General features: G+C 36.9%; 1 protein-coding gene across 2 annotated transcripts in view; it reads left to right on the top strand.

Moving 5' to 3' along the window:
* Window positions 1-12,491: 12,491 nt before the first annotated feature.
* TRPC7 (transient receptor potential cation channel subfamily C member 7) overlaps window positions 12,492-18,177 on the top strand; it is a gene marked incomplete at both ends in the record, with an annotated part of 61,197 nt that continues 55,511 nt past the window's right edge. For both annotated transcript variants that reach the window (XM_084295381.1, XM_084295382.1), the window contains one exon: window positions 12,492-13,244. In XM_084295381.1, the coding sequence (XP_084151507.1) occupies window positions 12,492-13,244 (753 nt within the window). The remainder of the gene's footprint in view (window positions 13,245-18,177) is intronic.

An 18,177-nucleotide genomic window follows, 5' to 3' on the forward strand; every position in this document is an offset into this window, starting at 1 on the left:
TACTCTCACAGTGTTCACCATATGTGAACCTGACAAAGCCAATGTGGACACTGGCAGAAGGATTGTGCTGTCTCATATTTTCTTTCCTTATATTTTCTTCTGTCCTGAAAAGGCAGAATGAGACAAGGGGCCCACAAATCCAAGCTGCATGCTAAAAACAATAGAATGTAATATGGAATACCTATTCTTTTGTGGATATTGTTTGAAGGTCAGAAAAATTATTAGAGATGAAAGACAGAAGGAATGAGTTAAATACAGTGCCTATGGAGCATGTTAACTTCATTCAGAAGACTGTGAACAAGGAATTTACTAGTGGTTTTCTTAACTGAGCTGGCATCTTTGCTAGTTTTCACTTTTGTTCTATCAATGAGTAGATACATTATGTGAAGCACTTTGGAAAATGTCTGGCATTTCTCCAGGCTAAATTTGGCGCACTTACTAAATCTTTCTGTCATCAGCTTGTAGTGCTGGACCTGCCTACCCAAAACCTTTATCTTTTTGATTCCTCCTGTTGATTCTAAAGAGAACAAAGAGGGACTGTGGTCTCCCATATGAAATTGTTAGTTACTTTGGGAGTTATTTTCTTCAGGTACCGAGATTGATGTGTGTATGAACTGATCCTTTATCACTGTCTTTATCTTAAAGTGAAAAGACACCATTGCATGATCTCTCTCTCTCCCTCTACTGCTGCTCAGGCTTTACTATTTCCAAGCATAACTGCTTTTGACTAGTTACTGACAGTCCTGGACGACAGTTTCTACCAACTTTTTTTTGTTTCTGAGAGATCTTAAATAACTATTTACCAATTTATGTTATTGAGATTAAAAGTTTTTGAAGTACTGCTGGGAAGTTCACCTTCAGCTAGCTTGCATTAGCTGATAACTCTGAGAGTACTGGCATCACACCAGCATCCATAAGCAGCTGTGTTTTAGACAAGCTTGGTCTGGTGATAACACTGTTTACAATAATGTTTCAGAGAGGAAGAAAGGCCAAAACAAAGTTAGGTTCAGAAATGTATTTTCAGATGTTGTCTTTCAGGCCCAGGAAAAGTAGGATACTTTAGGACATACAGGCTGCTAACTGCAAAAGTTGACAATATTGGTGCTTAAGTGTACTGCCTTGAATGTCACCAATACAGCATGAACCCTCTGTGTTTGCAAGTATTAAAGTGAAAATTTAATGGAAACACTGATTTCAAGGGCTAAGCTTTTCCATTTTATAACTTGGGTTATTACCTAAGACTTTTTAAAACTAAAGTAAAATTGAATGAAGTTGATTATTATCTGTCATACATTGTGTATTGTTTTCAGTGTTTGAAAATTGAGATGGAAAAGCTTATTTTAGACAAGCACAGTTAATCTTGGTTCTGTTTTTTTGGCCTCTTGAAACGCTTGAAGGAATTGAAAAGCTATCCCAAAATGTTATCTGATTTCCCCTGTAAAGAGAGAAAATGTGAAGAGTAGCTCCCAGGAGCTTGTCTCTGCATGAGACTCATCAGAATCACACTGGCCATAGTGAAGACTTGCAAACTCCTGCTTGTCAGCCTTAGTGATAATCCCTGTGGGAGTTCAGAGCTACTCTGAATTAACCTGCAACAGTGAGCTACTCTAAATTACCCCTGATGAAAAGTGGGAGTGGAGAAAAACAGCTTTGATATCATGCTTCTATTCTCTGATTGCTTCAGCTATCTACAGGATAAGTATGGCACAGCTGAGGGTTTGGAATGCCACTGGTAGAAGTTGTGTTCACCTCTTATGAGGCATCAAGAATACAGTATTTTAGAAGAACTAGGAACAGTGCATACTTCTGGGGGTTGAAAAATCAAATAATATTCTTGTGCTCAAAATCTGAAGCAGAAATGAAAGGTTAGTGTAGACATATCATTTCACATGGAATGTCTGTTCTTCAAAACATGTTTAAATATTACTTTTAAAATATGATAATATTTGTATTTATTTTCCACTTTGAAATGGCTTTATATTTGCAGGTTACAATCTAGAATCAGATAATGAAAGTAAGCATGAAGTAATTTTCTGTCATGGAAGCAAAAATATCTCCTTTGATCTATAATTAATTGATTTTTTTTTAAAGTTGTAATTTTATAATGGTTTATTTTTGTTTTGCTTAGAAAACAAAAAAATCCGAGATTTCTCATTATGTTTTTGTTCTTACACAGATTATCTAGTTTTATTTTATGTCCTTTTCCCCTCTTAAATATTGACTGTTTTGAGATTTTTACTCTAAGAGATGGGTAGCTTATTCTTAAGGGCTCTTATTTCAGCTCTTCAATGTGTTTATTAATTCTTGCTAAAATGAGCTAAAAATCAGTCATATGTTGATTTTCTTTATGGACAGTGTTTTAGGGCACACTCTTATCCATACTCTTATCCATAGGGATACTTGAATGGAAATAAAAATATGGGAATGTCATTTTGTAATAATCACACAATTGTATTCTTTTTTTTCTATTTTTTTCTTTTCTTTTTTTTTTTTTTTTTAATTTGTGAAGTTCTTTCTCTATAGGTATTTATTTCATTTTACAGAGTACAGAGAAATTTCTGTAATAACAAATGTAAAAATTCTTTATTATGTAATTACAGTAAAATCCTTTTTCCTTGAAATTACAACAACTTACAGAGGAACAAAAAGACGAACAGAACATTATGAAAAATTGGGAAGGTCTGGAAAGGAAATAAATAAATAACGTAGATAACTCTACTGGGACAAAAATAAATAAGTAAATGTTATATTGGAAATATTCTCTTGTTGGTCATTGGTTTCTATATCATCTATGATCATGAAAAATATTACTTGACTGAATGCTTCTGAATTTGTCTTGTTATATGATACTTCTGGAGGGAATAATATTTAATTGAGATATAAGTAATTCAGAAGACATCAGTGGAAATGTTAAGATGGGACATCTTTGTGAGAGTAAGACATATGTTCTGACTTTTAAATGCAATTAGAGTGGAATGCAGAATGAGAAGGTATCATGGGGAAAAATGTCCATAGGGATTTTAACCAAACATATTTTGGAAATGCTCAGGAAGTGTTGCATAAAATCTGATTAGAAAAGGCAGCAGAGGGAAAGGATTCAGAAGGGAAAAGGGAAGTGTTGAATACTAAATTAATACATGCTCAAATGTAAAAGTGTCCATCTGGCAACTCACCCTTAACCTGTACCTTGAGGAGAAAAGAAACAATGATTTTTTACATCTAAAACATTAGTAGAAACAAGCAACCACTTAAAAATACAAATAGGGTAAAGAGAGTTAGGAAGAGTCTAGAAAGCTTATGTAAAGTTTGGGAAGATACAATGGAACTGGAGATGAACTGAAAGGTAAGGTATGGATTGTACAGGGCAGGGGTTAATAAGGCAATTGTAAGCATGTAGCCTTTCACAGACTTCTGCTGAGATATGTTTAACAAGGATACAGCTGCTGTTGTATAAATGAAAATGAAAGAAAAGTTGTTGTACTGTGATGTTTCTGACTCCTAGCATGACCCTGACCTGCAGAATCAACAGAATTCAGACTGTAAAGAACAGATGACAGTACAGACGACAGCTCTGTTCTTCATATTTGTGATACAGTCACATGCATGCACGTGTGGCTTTAGATATGTGCTCAAAGTAATATAGCGAATAAGTATGGGTTTGAGCAGGTGCTTAAAGTTAAATACACATTCAGTTGTGTTGAATGAGAGTCTAAGCTAACATGGAGAAATTTAAACTTTTTTTTAAACATATATCTGAACTTTGCTGAAGTTTATCATCACAATTTTATGTGGAACAGGACATACCACGTGAGGTGGGCTGGTTTATGTGGTAATTTCACTGGAGTGTATTCTGTGATGGGGATACTTGTGACTCTGTAGCAAGGGTCAGATGGGAACAGCACTGATGGGGAAGGACAATAAATGTCATGGCCTTGGATGGACCCATATGGCTGGCATTAAATGGGAGATTGTGGAAATATCCTGGGAGGGGTTCCAGTGAACATGTCAGCTGTTACCATTCAGGAGAGAGTGCAGAAGGCTGCTTTACACAGGGATCCTGGGTACAGTCTGAAGCTGTTGTTTTGGTGGCCCTCCTCTGTCAGGGGAGAGAGGGGATTGATTGCATTGATTGTTTTGTTTGTTTGTTGGTTTCACCTTCTCCCTCCTCCCTTACTTCCCCCCATCACATACACACACTTCCTTGGGCGGCCCCCCTAAGAGACAAGCTGTCTAAAGACAGAAAACCGATCTCAACCTGTGCCCGGAAGATGGAGAAGCAGAGGGGGTGGCACGGTCAAATGAGGCAGACGTGCAGCGTGTGAGAGGGAGAGACCCCAGCAGAGCCCCCCGCCCAGCTGGGCGGCCCAGAGGCAGCTCTGCCCTCTCCAGGAGGGCTCTCTCGCCACGCCTCCTCTAGGGCAGCCCTTGGAAGGGCGCGAGGGCACTTGCTGAGCTCCGGACGAGGAGGGGGCGCCCTGAAAAAAAAAAAAAAAACAACAACAGCAACAAAAAAACACACTGAATCCACACCTACAAGAGGAGGACGGCGTGGGAAGGGAGGGAGGGCGGGGAGGACAACGCAACCCACATGCCAACCTCGCAGCAGCAGGCTCTTCCACCGGGAAGCGAATCCACGGCTCTCCCGGGGAGCTCTGCCCCAGCCGCGCGGAGGGGATGAGGATGAGGAGCCGCCTTCTTCGAGCCGCCGGCGGCTGCAGCAGCGTGGACAGCTCCCGCCCCGTCCGGCACGGCTGAGCTCTGCTCCAGCACCACGGACAGCTCCAGTTCAGCACCACGGACAGCTCCGGTTCAGCACCACGGACAGCGCCGCCATGGGGGGCCGCGCCCGCGCAGCTCCGCGCAGCGCCCCGCGCCTCTAGGGTGAAGCGGACCCGGCCCCGACGCGCACATGTAAGCTGCTGCACCTAAGCCGAGAGGCTAGGAGCCCCCGGGCTCTGCCTCATCCAGAGCCGGCTCGATTTTCGGTTCGTCTGAGAAGCGCCCTGGCTCCAGTGCCGGCCCCTAGTTGTGCTCCGGGAAGTTTTGTTGGGGTTGGACATGTCTCGGTGCAGCTTGGTTTCCTACGAGCCTGGGTCTGGGCTGGTGCTGAGCGGGGTGGGTGGCTGTGGATAAAATCGGTTTGGCTTTCTAGCCTTGGAATCTGTGCAAATCTGTTTGGTCTTGGTGTACCTCGAAAGGGCTTGGTGTTTGTTGCTGGCCACATGGTTTGGAGCCATGCTGTTGTCATCTCTTGTAGCTGGGTGATTTTGTTAAAAGGGTTTATTCATCCTGGAAATAGTTTGACCAACACAAAAGGAGGAAAAATGACAGGTGTTAATTTTGGACATTATATCATGCCTGTTTCAGCTTGCTGGGTCTGAGTGTCAGGAGTCTTTCTCTCTATATTTTTTTCCAGTTGTATTAAGTATCAAGCAAATAAATATCAAGTAAAAAGGGTGCAGCAATAGGGGAAAATGAAATACACTGAGAACTGAGATTTTCATTTCTTTTCAGACCCTTTTCTTTCTCTTTTTAAGGGAAGAGTTTGTTGAAATTCAGCATTACAGTGCCCCCTGCTTGCACAATTAGAAACAATTTTCGTTGCTGTCATCAGTAGTAAAAAATTATGAATGAACAGGTATTCCTCTGTTGTGTTCTGGGTATGATCTAAGACTGACTTTTAAAGTGCTTCAACAGTGAGGATAAATCATTCCTAGTTCAACTAGCCAGATTTTTATTTTAAAGGACAGATTCTCTTCATGATAGTTCATTTGGTGGCTAAAAATGTTAATGAATGGACAGCTGGAGGTAATGTAATAGTAGACTTGATTTTGATATATCTCATAAGAGGTCTATTATACCTTTGCAATAATCAGTCATTTTCACTAATCTATATATGAAGGAAAAATAAGGAAGGGGAAAAAAAAAGAAAAAAAGAAACAAACAAACAAACAAACAAAACAAAACACAGTAAATAGATTATAAAAACAAGAGGAAATTTAACACAAGAACCAAGGTGATTATTTCACGATCTCTTTTGATGTAAAAGACTTGTGTTGGTGAGTGACTTTGCTTTGGAAAGGGAAACAACATGCTTATTTTTAGTTTGTGAGGGGAAAACAGCTAAGAAGTGGTGGGTGTTTTTGTTTATTTTGTTGTGGTTTTATTATTATTATTATTATTATTATTATTATTATTATTTTGGTTTCATTTTTGTTTTTCTGTGAAAGATGTCTGGTAAAAGTCAAATTCCATTTCCTTTTTTTTCAAGCCACAGGGAAGAGTTGGATCCCTTCTACTAGACTTCAGAGAGAACATGAAAATTTACGTGTCAATAAAGCTTTAGTTCTCTCTCAATGTTTTGGGGGTATTAGCCTCAGACCTCATGCTTCATGACAAGAAGATTATGAGAGTGTTAGTGTGTGTCATTCATCAATGTCCTTTAATGATGTGAAAGACTTTTTTTTTTTCTGCCTGAATGTATCTCACCATAGCATTTATCAAAGGGATTTCAGAAGGTGTGGCTTTGCTGTCTGCACCTGTACTTCCACAAGTAAAGAGGCCTCTTTTCAGAGACTGACCTTGAAATATCATTTTCCTTTATCTATAGGAGCTGTTGGGAATACAGCTTCCTGCAACTGCTTTGTAGGACTACTCTGCAAAGGAATGAATATCTGCAATATTTATTGGGTATGTGCACACTGCCCACCCCCACAACCCCCAGCCTGAATAGAACTAAAATAGTCTATTAATTGTCCTTGGATATGTATGCAGAATGACCAAGTTTTTAATAGTACTGTAACAGTTTTAGCTATCTCAAGACTAAATAAAAAGGTACTTTTGCATTTCAAAGCATAGAAAGCTTCAGAATTAACTGTTCTAAATCCAAGCCAGCTATCCCAAATGATATTCAGCTGTATACATAGTAAGTCAGCAATATGTAAAAAACAACACTTAAAACTTTTGTCTTAAAGGATAATGTCCTGACTTAAAGTAAGACTTAGAGAGTTTATTTAAGATACGAGAGAAAATAAAGATCTCAGAGAGATCTGATAACATATGCCTACACAGCACTTGGAACTCCAGAGTACCCTGTTGCATATACTATAATAAATATTTGCAGTTTGTGTTCAGTCTGTGCTCCTCACCTGAAGTCTGGAGTCTCCTACAAAATATGTTGTCAATTTTTTAACCAAAAGGTACAACATTTTACTATTTTTGTTCAGAGCCATTTTATTCACTGTTTTAAATGTGTTAATTTCTATATATCGATTTGTGTCTACTTGTAGAGCTTTGTTCCCTTATTTTTTCTTCATGGTTATAGCATGGCTTCAGTGAACAGAATTTCTTTGTGGAAGGGCTAATAGGGAAAAAATGTTCCATTTGATATATAATAGCTGTGGCAATTCCAAAGAGGCCTCAGGGATTCTACAGCCTTTCTGTGCCCAGATTCTTTTTATAAACATTGGTGTAAGTAGAAAGAAAAATAACAAGTAAAATTTCATTCTGACAGTTTCTGAGACTGCACAAGAACCAAGGGTTATGTTCTGAGAATGGCTTTCCAAAGCTAAAATTTACTTTTCACCATGACAGAGTCAATGTTTTATCAAAGCCTCCCCTCATGGTTGTTTTACCAAGCGTGGCTCATAGTAATGGTTACTTACCCTAGTTTTCTGTAGTAGTTTCTAGACAAAGAGGCTAATTGAAAGGGAACAAGGGAGAATCCTGTCAGCCTCTCTTCACAAAAATTAAATTCAAAGACTAGTCAGAGTCCTTAAGTACCTAAAGGCACCTTTGTGAATGCCCTGCTCAATTCTCAGGCTTTTGGTCATTTTAAAAGTGACATCACTTGAGAATTCCAGAATTACTAGAGATCCTAATACCCATTCATTTCAATACCTATTCTGACTTCAGATCTATCTACTCAACCAGATATCATTCAGCCTGTTCTACATGCTTTTAAAGTTCTGGTTCAAAGCCCTGTTGTAAAAACTCCAATTTAACCTCTTAAGGTATTTGTGTCTTTGAACATTTTCTCCAAGCCTGGTGTCGAGATGGAAGTTTTGCTGATCTAGAGTTGCTTTTGCTGTGTGGGAACATGCTGCATGGGAATATGCTGTGTGGGACCTGAGAGGTGACAAAAGACCCTACATGGTGTAGACTAGAGCACCGTGGAAGGGAGGACCAAGGACAAAAAGCATGTTTTAGGGTAGGCTCAAAATGAAGCAGCCCAGTTTCTTCTCTGTGTTTCCCTTGTCCTACATGTATGGCACTCAACCAAGAGAGTTTTGTTGCCAGAGTAAGATTTTCAGCTTCAACAGTGTTTTCAAGTGACAACACACCAAGAACAAACCTCATGTTATGCCATGTTCCCATGTGAGATGTTGAGTGTCTCAGCTCCTAGTAACTTCAGTGCAAGTTCTAAGTATCTATTCTTAGTCACTTTAATTAAGAGCTGAGATACTCCCAGATGATGATTTGTTAAGAGCTAAATCACCTTGCAGAAATGGCTATTCTTCTTCACTTACCACAGGAGTCCAGATGTATTATGGCTCAGTTGGCTTTATAAAGCTGGATGCACATTGCTGCAAGCAGTATTTAGGCCCTGAAATTTTTGGTTTCCTTTTCCCAGAACATTTTCTCTCCAACAACACCGCATACATTGGCATTCTTTCCTAGAAAAACACAATATTTAATTGCAGTGCCTGATGAGTTTGATCGCTAGCTGTCTCAATAAAATATGCAAATGCAGAGTCATTTCAATGCAAACCACCTTTAAATAAAAATGGTAAGATAAATGCAATCAAGTTACAATTACTTTTTTAAGAGAGCACATTACACACATTCAGTAAATATAATTATTTCTGAAACTGCCTGCATATAACTGAAAAGCAGAATAGAAAATGTGCCGAGTACAGTCATGACATTAGAGAAGACTTGGGTTTCCAAGATTCTCAGCTACTGCATATATTACTCTTTGCACTGCCACTTCTCTATCACGATTCAGTGTTCAGGTCAAAGAGTAATTATAACTTTATTTTCAGAACAGGAGTTGATAGCTGAGCATTTCTCATGAAATCATTCAAAGTTAAAAGTATAAATTTTTATTCTTCTCCTGCTCTCTAGAAAGACAATAAAGTACAGTGTTGAGATATTGATCTTCCCTGCTCATGAACAAGACTGGGGGTCATAATTCCCCTGAGGTGAAGCCCTCTGATTTACGGTGCTCTTGCCCCTGTCTGTAAGCAATGGAGATTAACTCTGTGCTGTGGGAAATCCCTGCAGAACATTTATTATAAGCACAATGTTGTATATTAATTATCTTTTTGGAGGGCAGGTATGCTATTCTGTTTCCTTTTTTTTTTTTTTTTTTTTTTTTTTTTCTGACACAATTTCTGTTGCTAGAAACAGTGTTTGAAACCAGCATTGTCTCTGGATTGAAGAAAGTGAAATGAAGGTTCTTTTTTGTCATGTCGTTACTTATACAACAGACCAGTGTGAAGTAACTCTAGGCCAAACTCTAACCTCTTTCCTCAGGCAAAGCTCTTAGAAATGGGCCAATGGTAGTATTTTATGTAGTTTTATGTTTACTTTAGGTGTCATTATAAGATTATTTGTGCATCTCTTGCCTGGATTCTAATTTGGAAATAATATTTCAGTATAAAAAGGCTTTTTAACCATGTATTTTGTCACTCTCTATATATATCAAGAATCATACTTGTACAGCAGAAAAAATATCTAATAGATTCTTCCCTGCTGGAAATGCTCCATGTTTCTGGGGAGCTTCCAGTACTGACCATTGAATACAATAATAAATGTAAGCTTGCCAGTTATCTTACCATAAAACATTTTAGAACATAAAAATTCTTTTTGTATATCAGAATAATCCAATGGCATTCCACTTTCTTGAAGTAGCTATCATGATTAACTTCCTAAAATATTTAGGCATCTGCAATCCTACCACACGCGTGGGTGATCACTGAGCAACTACTGGAGAAGAATTAATTTCCAGCAGTTGTTTGAACCATTGCCAGATCATCCTTTTGAGGTTCTTAACATTTTAAGATATTTCTTTTATTTCTTTTAACATCCAGGAAATCCCAAGACTGAAAATGTGTAAAGTGTTTTGGGGTACTGTATGTCCTCAATGAACAAAACCACAATTCAGATGGAAAGCATTTATTTATATGTGAAGATCTTGCTTGAACTCAGAAAGTCTTCAATTTTCTGTTTCTTAACCTTTACAGGTTTCTTAAGTGCTGTCCTGAATAGCTATGGACATGGGCTCCAGTTTACACAAGCACTTTAACATATGGTTCATAATAGTTCATTTTAAGCACATTAGTCTTCTTGACCTCACTGAGACTGGCTGTGAGATGAAAGCTAATTGCTGTTAGTAATATTTGGGCTCCACTGCAATCAATGGAACCTGTTTAGTCAACTTCAAAGAGGTCCCAGTTTTACTCCAGGCATTTTGCTGCTTTAGAGACCCCTGTCTCCTTCTCAATGTTAGGTATGTTAGTAGCACAGTATTTTTTATTTTATTTTATTTTATTTTATTTTATTTTATTTTATTTTATTTTATTTTATTTTATTTTATTTTATTTTATTTTATTTTATTTTATTTTATTTTATTTTACTTTGTTTTACTTTGTTTTACTTTGTTTTATTTTATTTTATTTTACTTTATTTTATTTTACCTTCTGCTGTTTTCTCCTATAAAAAATTTGTGCACTCTTGAGGATTAATTTATTTAACTCTTTGTCCTCCATTATTCTGCCCCTCATCTTTGTGTACTTCCTCAACTTTTATTCATACTGGAAGGGATTAATTTTAAGATTCATGTAGAATTTTGTCTCCCAGTGGAGCATGGAATGTTATGTTCAGTTCCTTTCAGTTTTCAACTTGTTCTACTGATGTATTAAAGCCTACGGGGAATGGTTCTTACTTAATTATAAACCTCATTTTCAACCTTGTATAGTCACAAAAAAAAAAAAAAAAAAAAAAAAAAAAGCTTTATTAGGATTTGTTTGAATTTTAATGCAGCTGTTAAACAATACTGTAAAATTTATATATAAATATAAACCTCTCTTTGATACTAGTTTTCTCACCTGGATCAGCTGAAAAAAAAAAAGAGTTAAAATGACAGGTATATGTCTCTTAATTCCATAAGAACAGCTATCTGAAGAATTTCTGTGTCTGGAAACTGGTATTTGGGGGTTCATATATCCTCTCTCTCTCTTTTTGTTTTTTTTTTTTTTTTTTAATCTTGCTTCCTTTACTTTTTTCTTCTCCCAAAGAACACATTACTGAAAGCAATGTTTCTACTCCACTTTGTCTCTTTGTCTCTTGGTATCTTTTCTTCTCGTCATTCATGACACCACTTTAAAACTCCAGTAGTAATTTTTTTTTTCAGAGCACCACATGAACTTTTCATTGAGTGAAGGTCAAAACTGAGTTGGAGAACAGATGGAGCATGGAAAGATGAACCTTTGCCACCCACTGAGTATTAACACCTGCTTATTTGTTACATCTGCCTGCTACAGCTTAGATGCTCCTGAAAATTTTACCCAAGTGATTTAGGACTTGCTATTGGACTGAGTGCAAATGCCATTTGTGAAAGTGTTTTTGTTTTTATCTTTTTACTCAAGCTGTGCATTCTTTGGGGGTGTCAATTAACTTCATGTGTTTAGAGTCTAACAAAGGGATTTTGTTGAGATGTTATTGAAGTAAAATGTAAAGATTAACAGTGAGACAGCACTAAATGTAAAGTGTGAATTTTAAGAAGGTAGGGAGATTCAGGATTTCTTTTGATTTTGTACAATGGGGGAGTCTACATCCCCTTGGAGCCCAGTTGCACATAACAGTTTTCTTTGAAGATTTCAGTGGAGATGGAATAAGAGTAGTTTGTCTTCACCCGTCTACTCCAAGTGAAGGCTTCTCCACCACATAATCAGTGCGGAAACTAATGATCCTTTCTGATCAGTTCATTCCTTTATCTTGTTTGTAGTCTTGTTGTTTTTCAGTACTAGCTCTCAGAAAACTGCTTATTGGGAAGTGACATGATCCTAAATCAGGAATTTTACCTGTGTTTTACAGTAGTGGGCCCTAGATTTGAGTACTTGTATTTAGAGTAACTACCAACTGTATTTTAGCATGAGAATTTAAGCAGTCATACATTGAACTACTCTAGATCAGGAAACAGAAAAATGATATAATGTAACACGAAAGCAAGCAGTATTTCTTGTTTAAGTCTAGAAGGGTGTATGTCAGAAGAAAACTTGCCTGTTGTCAGGAAAACTCTTATTTATTCCACAGATATCCTAAAAAATTTTAAACATCTGTTTCATATCATAAAAATCCAGTAAGATCAAATAGTAATGAGGTATTTCTAACCTTACTTCAAGTTATGTGAAATTCTAAATCTCCAAGAATAAAACCAACATTCTTTTCTGTTCTCCTGCAGGTTGAGAAACACCAATTATAAAAACATGCATCGAAGGCACACAACCCTTCGGGAGAAGGGCCGGAGGCAGGCCATTCGGGGTCCAGCCTACATGTTCAATGAGAAAGGCACCAGCCTGACTGCAGAAGAGGAACGTTTCCTCGATTCTGCAGAATATGGCAACATTCCAGTTGTCCGAAAAATGCTGGAGGAATCCAAAACCTTGAACTTTAATTGTGTTGATTATATGGGACAAAATGCCCTACAGTTAGCTGTAGGCAATGAGCATCTGGAAGTGACGGAGCTCCTCCTCAAAAAGGAGAATCTAGCTCGAGTTGGGGATGCACTTTTGTTAGCCATCAGTAAAGGATATGTGCGCATAGTCGAAGCAATATTGAATCATCCAGCCTTTGCACAAGGGCAACGTCTCACACTCAGCCCCCTTGAGCAGGAACTGAGAGATGATGATTTTTATGCCTATGATGAAGATGGAACTAGGTTCTCCCATGACATTACCCCCATCATACTTGCTGCCCACTGCCAGGAGTATGAAATTGTTCACATCTTACTACTAAAAGGCGCACGGATTGAAAGGCCACATGACTATTTTTGCAAGTGCAACGAATGTATTGAGAAACAGAGGAAAGACTCCTTTAGTCACTCTCGATCAAGAATGAATGCTTACAAAGGATTAGCCAGTGCTGCTTATTTGTCTCTTTCCAGTGAAGACCCTGTCCTTACCGCTTTAGAATTAAGCAATGAATTGGCCAGACTAGCCAACATTGAAACTGAATTTAAGGTAATTTACTACCATGGCTTTATCCTTGGTTTGAATGTGTTCAGAGTACTGTATATTTCATATGTCTGATCAAGTCTTGGCTTGCAGTCTTGGGGGGAGGAAACAGAAGCAATAAAATCTGTCATATGCATTCTCCAGATAATAAATATTTGGGACTGAATATTGCTTATTTTAACAGAGCCATCCTTACTTGGAATTTTTATTTTGTTTATTGTGATTACTTAGAATCTTTAGCTTGCAGCAGGAATAAAAATCAAATTATTTTATTCCAAAAATGAAGACCCATTTCCTGTAAGAAAGGTAAGTCTTTCTTAATTGATTTTTAATCTATTTTAGAGACAAAGATCAACAGATTGTCTTAATTGATTAAGAATTCAGCATATCTAGTTGTGTTACAATGACAAAAAGTGTAAATTCAGCACTTTTGCTTTTCTGCAAAACAATTCAAATTGCGTGAATGATGAATTGATGACTGATGAATATCATGAAAAAGGAGGGGGGAAATGATAAAGAGATTGTTATGGAGTTTATTATCGTGCCAAACATAACAGTGACACTTGCAGAACTCTTTGACACGTTCTTCAAGATTTGCATTATCATAATGAGTTTGTAAATATCCAATGTCATTTGCATTATTTCACTAAGTCATGTACATGGGATAAATAGTGTTGTCTTCCTTTATAACATAAATTAATCATGGAAAAAATCATTTTCAGTGGCTCAGTCATCAAGTTAAGACTGTTTTCTGACTTATAACTACTGTGCAGCTACACTCGTGATCAATGACTCTGGGGTAATAAAGTCTATGTTGTGGGTAAACTGGGGCAGGATGCCTGTCAGGAATCCATTATTTTCAATTTAATAAGCTATTCAAGCATTAAAGCATTCCTTTCAAGGTATACAGATTATGCTCTCTAATTTAAGAGTGACAAGAAGCATGCTCTCAAGCTGTTACACTTGAAACTTTGTAGTAAGTCTGTAATAGGGGAAAAATACCCAGACCACAGACCTTTTTAGGCAACAAAATTAGGGAAAATCTTGCAAACTCTTTTTCCCCTTGTGAATCAGAATTGGAAAGACATAACATTTTAAAAGAAAGTTTTTACCCATGTAACATTCAGTCCTGGAAAAGCAGCTAACAACATTAATATCTCATTAATGTTCCAGCTTCTTTTTAGTAGGAAAACATATCCTGTGTGAAGCATGAGAAGTCTCCGTATTGCATGCCTGTCATCTCTGAAAAGTGGCTTGTTGCAAAAAAACAAGTCTACCAGAATCCTTCCTTTTGTTCATAGAGCTGCCAACATAGTTGAGACTGGCACTGGCAGATACATGAATCCTCTGGGAGCAAACAAGATCTTGAGTGTTGAATAGTCTCATGGTGGTTAGCCTACAGCTCCCCAGGCTGACAAATAGAATAAATCAATAGATGAAAATCATTAAAAATCCTTTTCCAATTTTTTTTTTTTTGTATTTCCAGTAAGGTTTTCCAATTTTCATTGCCTTATTAGAAGGTTCTGTATGTTAGTGAGGTACCTCAGCAGTAGTGCACTTCAAAGTTTTCATATTCTTTTAATATATTTACATTTCCAGAAATAGGAAACATCTGAATATTATAATGTATTCTCATTGTAGGAAAAGAAATTAAGATGTATGTATTTATTCAAAAATATTTATTCTTATTAATATAATCATTGTGGTACAGAAAAGGGTATTAATACAGCAGTGTTTTTTTTATTGTTTTATTTTTTTTTACAGAAAATTATAGGATTTTATTTCTAGAAAATATAACATTTTAAGAAAATGTATTTAAGAAGTTCACAAATGGTGAAAAATTTATGAAATCAGACAAGTTCCAGAAGACTTCTTTTGTGTGTGCTTTTATAAAAATATTTTCCTCAACCTTTTACTTTTTTCTTTTTTTTTTTTTTTTTGAAGTTCTGTAATTACCATCAGCCCAGAGAACTCAACATTTCTCATGCAGATATCTTCACAGCCAGGTGACTCTTCTAAGACTGAAATGTTAATAGCAGAGATAACAGAATCATTTTTATATTTTCATTGATCCCCTTGGCAGATTAAATTTCTAGGAAAACATCTGCAGGAAGTGCCCTTGCAACTACTTTTAAGAGCAGCAGCAGGCTTACATTTAATATTACTCTACATAGCCTGAAAACTGACAGAAAGGCAGGATAGCAGCTGTGTTTATTTACTCTTGTCTTAAAGCTGTGACTGTGAACTCCTGGTTCTGATGGGATCCTACTCTACACCCAGGTCTGTGTTACAACCTTCCATGCTCCCAAAATAAACTACATTCTTCAAGATCAGGAAATGTCCTTGTGATGAAGACAATCAGCCAATTCATTCCATTTAGCAATCCAAGCAAATTAAATTACAGAATCACAAAGTAGGCTATGAAAATATCTCACCAATTGTAAGTGGTAAATAAGATCTCAGGTCCTGTTGATTAAAATGTTACTGAAAGCATGATCAAAAACACCACCTGGAAGACATATGGTGTGTGGTCTTTCTTTATCAATCCTACCAATGTTGTCAGTTCATTTACTATAGCATGTGTTTTGTTTCTAAATGATATGCCTCCTGCTGTTGCTCTTTTGCCTGTTGTCCTTTCTTTATAAAATGCTGAGATCCAAAATTGACCATGTATTTGTGGCATGTCCAGGCTGATGGGCTGCAACTGGCTGCTGCCCTATTTTGAGGAACAATGGCTCTTGTGACAGCAAGTCAAGTGTGTAGATTCCTACAGAGATATGCCTGCTAGGAACTGCTTGTCGTTTCAGTGGGGCTGCAGTAATGTGAGACAGCTGAGGCTCAAAATACTAAATCCTCACGGTATCAAAAAAGAGTGGTAAAATAGCCCAGGAGTCTCAATGGCTTGTATCAGTTAGGGATGATCTGGTATCCCCACAATTAAACTCTTTTTCCAGTAAGATAACACCATCTTTTTTCTACCTAAATTTTTAACTTCACAAGTACTTGACCTAAACATTTTATGAAAAATGACCTTATAAAGCTGTTCAGATTTCTGGCTTTAGCTGTGTAAATGAGGAACTTGGACCAGATCCTGTACCACTTTTTATTTATTTATTTATTTATTTATTCTATATGGAATGTAAAAATAATGTGAAGTTCTAAGAAAACTTGGAAAGAAGAGCTGACCGAAAAGATAAATCTCTGCAGTCCTGACTGGGAAATATTTTGGCATAAAAACATATGGAGTTAGGAAAAAAAAATTATTTATATTATTGCTTTTTGAAATGAATGATAAGAAAATGGAAAAGAGCAGAAAACTTGTGGAGGCAAAATAGCTGGGAGAGGAAGCATTTTGTGAGAAGGGAAATTTCAACAAACTTAGACAAAAAAATACTGAAAACCATCCGGATGATAAACAATAAGATGCTACTTTGAAATTGGAAGGAAGATATAATAATCTTCCTTAGACCTTTTTGCTCTCAGAACAGACTGGTTGGAGACAGCCCCTGAGATTCATCTTCCATTAAAAAAAAAGACACTGTTGTGGGAACTTTCCTAATTAGCTTCATGAACACTCTTGCAAATCAATTGCTTAATTTTTCTACTCTGACCTGCTCTTCCTTGAGTGATCCTTTTATCCCTCCATAATCCCTTGCCTTGACATACTCTCTGGCAAGCATCTTACTTCAGATATGTTCAGAAACACCTTTTATTAGTCATATTTATTAATTCAGCAAGATGTTTTTTGAGACTTTAGTGTTTTTTATGTGGAGTTACTTTAGATTTTCATTTAATTTTCCAGCATTTTTGTTCTTTTTATTATTTTTTTTTTCAGTCAGATGGGACCTGTGCTTTTAAAAAGACATCTTTTCACTTGTGCAGCCTTTTCTTTGCTGCTTCTCTTTGTTGGGTTTTAAGAAGAGAAGACAGAAGAAACTTCTAAAATCTAGTCCCATAGGTGGAATATACTCACTCCCTTTTTCAACAATTTTATTTTATCCTCCACAAATACAATCAATTTATCTAGTTCGTATTTTGAAAAGTAAGACTCGCAATTATAAATTCTTTCGAGTATATGAATGGTCACAATTCCCAAGTGATTGTTTCTTGCACCAGCTCTGTGCACACTGCAGTGGAATGGTTATTTCTCTTCCTGGGGATTCTCCGGCAACTGCTCCAAAGAGCATCTGCTCAGGAGTGAAAAACACTTCTCACTGTATCCCTTTCCTCTGCTGCCTCTTGTGACTCATTGCTAAATTTCCTATTGAGAGAGCAGGCCAGCAGGTTATTCAGCTTTATCCAAAATTAATGCCTGATGACACTGACCTTTGATGTGGCTGGGCCAAAACATCCCTTTCAGATGCCTGTTGATCTGCAGTCTGTGTTGTAATTAGCTTGTTCTCTTCTGTTGTCTCTGTGCTACATCAATTATCTTTGGCTCCTCTAAGGGAAATCCCTGCTGCCTTAGAGGCCATCTTGGTACCAAAGTCAAAAAGATGACTCACTTTATGATTTATTTTTTTACTCAAATATGACCCCTGAGAAAGAAGAAAAATCAATACAAAGCTAAATGCATTTATACTTCTAATACACAAGACTTGTACACTTCTGTAGAAATGATGAAAGCTCTTATGTTTTAAAGTATGCTTGTAACTTGCTTGTAACTTATAATCTTTTTTTTCAATTTTTTTTTTTTTTTTGGGGGGGGGGCATATAAACATTTCAAGGTCAGTCTTTAATGAGAACATTATTTGTTCTTAGAGGTGAGGTTAGGGATGTGGTTTGGTATTTTTTAACTTTAGAAAATAACTGTCCCTTTTCTTTTTCACTCTCACCTAAAAGCCCTTTAACCTTACTGCCTTGAAAACGTATATTTAAAAGCTATTGGTCTTTTTTTTTCTTTCTTTCTTTCTTTTTTCAGTTTGCAAAAGCATAAGAG

The sequence above is a fragment of the Netta rufina genome (assembly GCF_964035555.1).
Source record: "Netta rufina genome assembly, chromosome: 14".
NCBI lineage: Eukaryota > Metazoa > Chordata > Aves > Anseriformes > Anatidae > Netta > Netta rufina.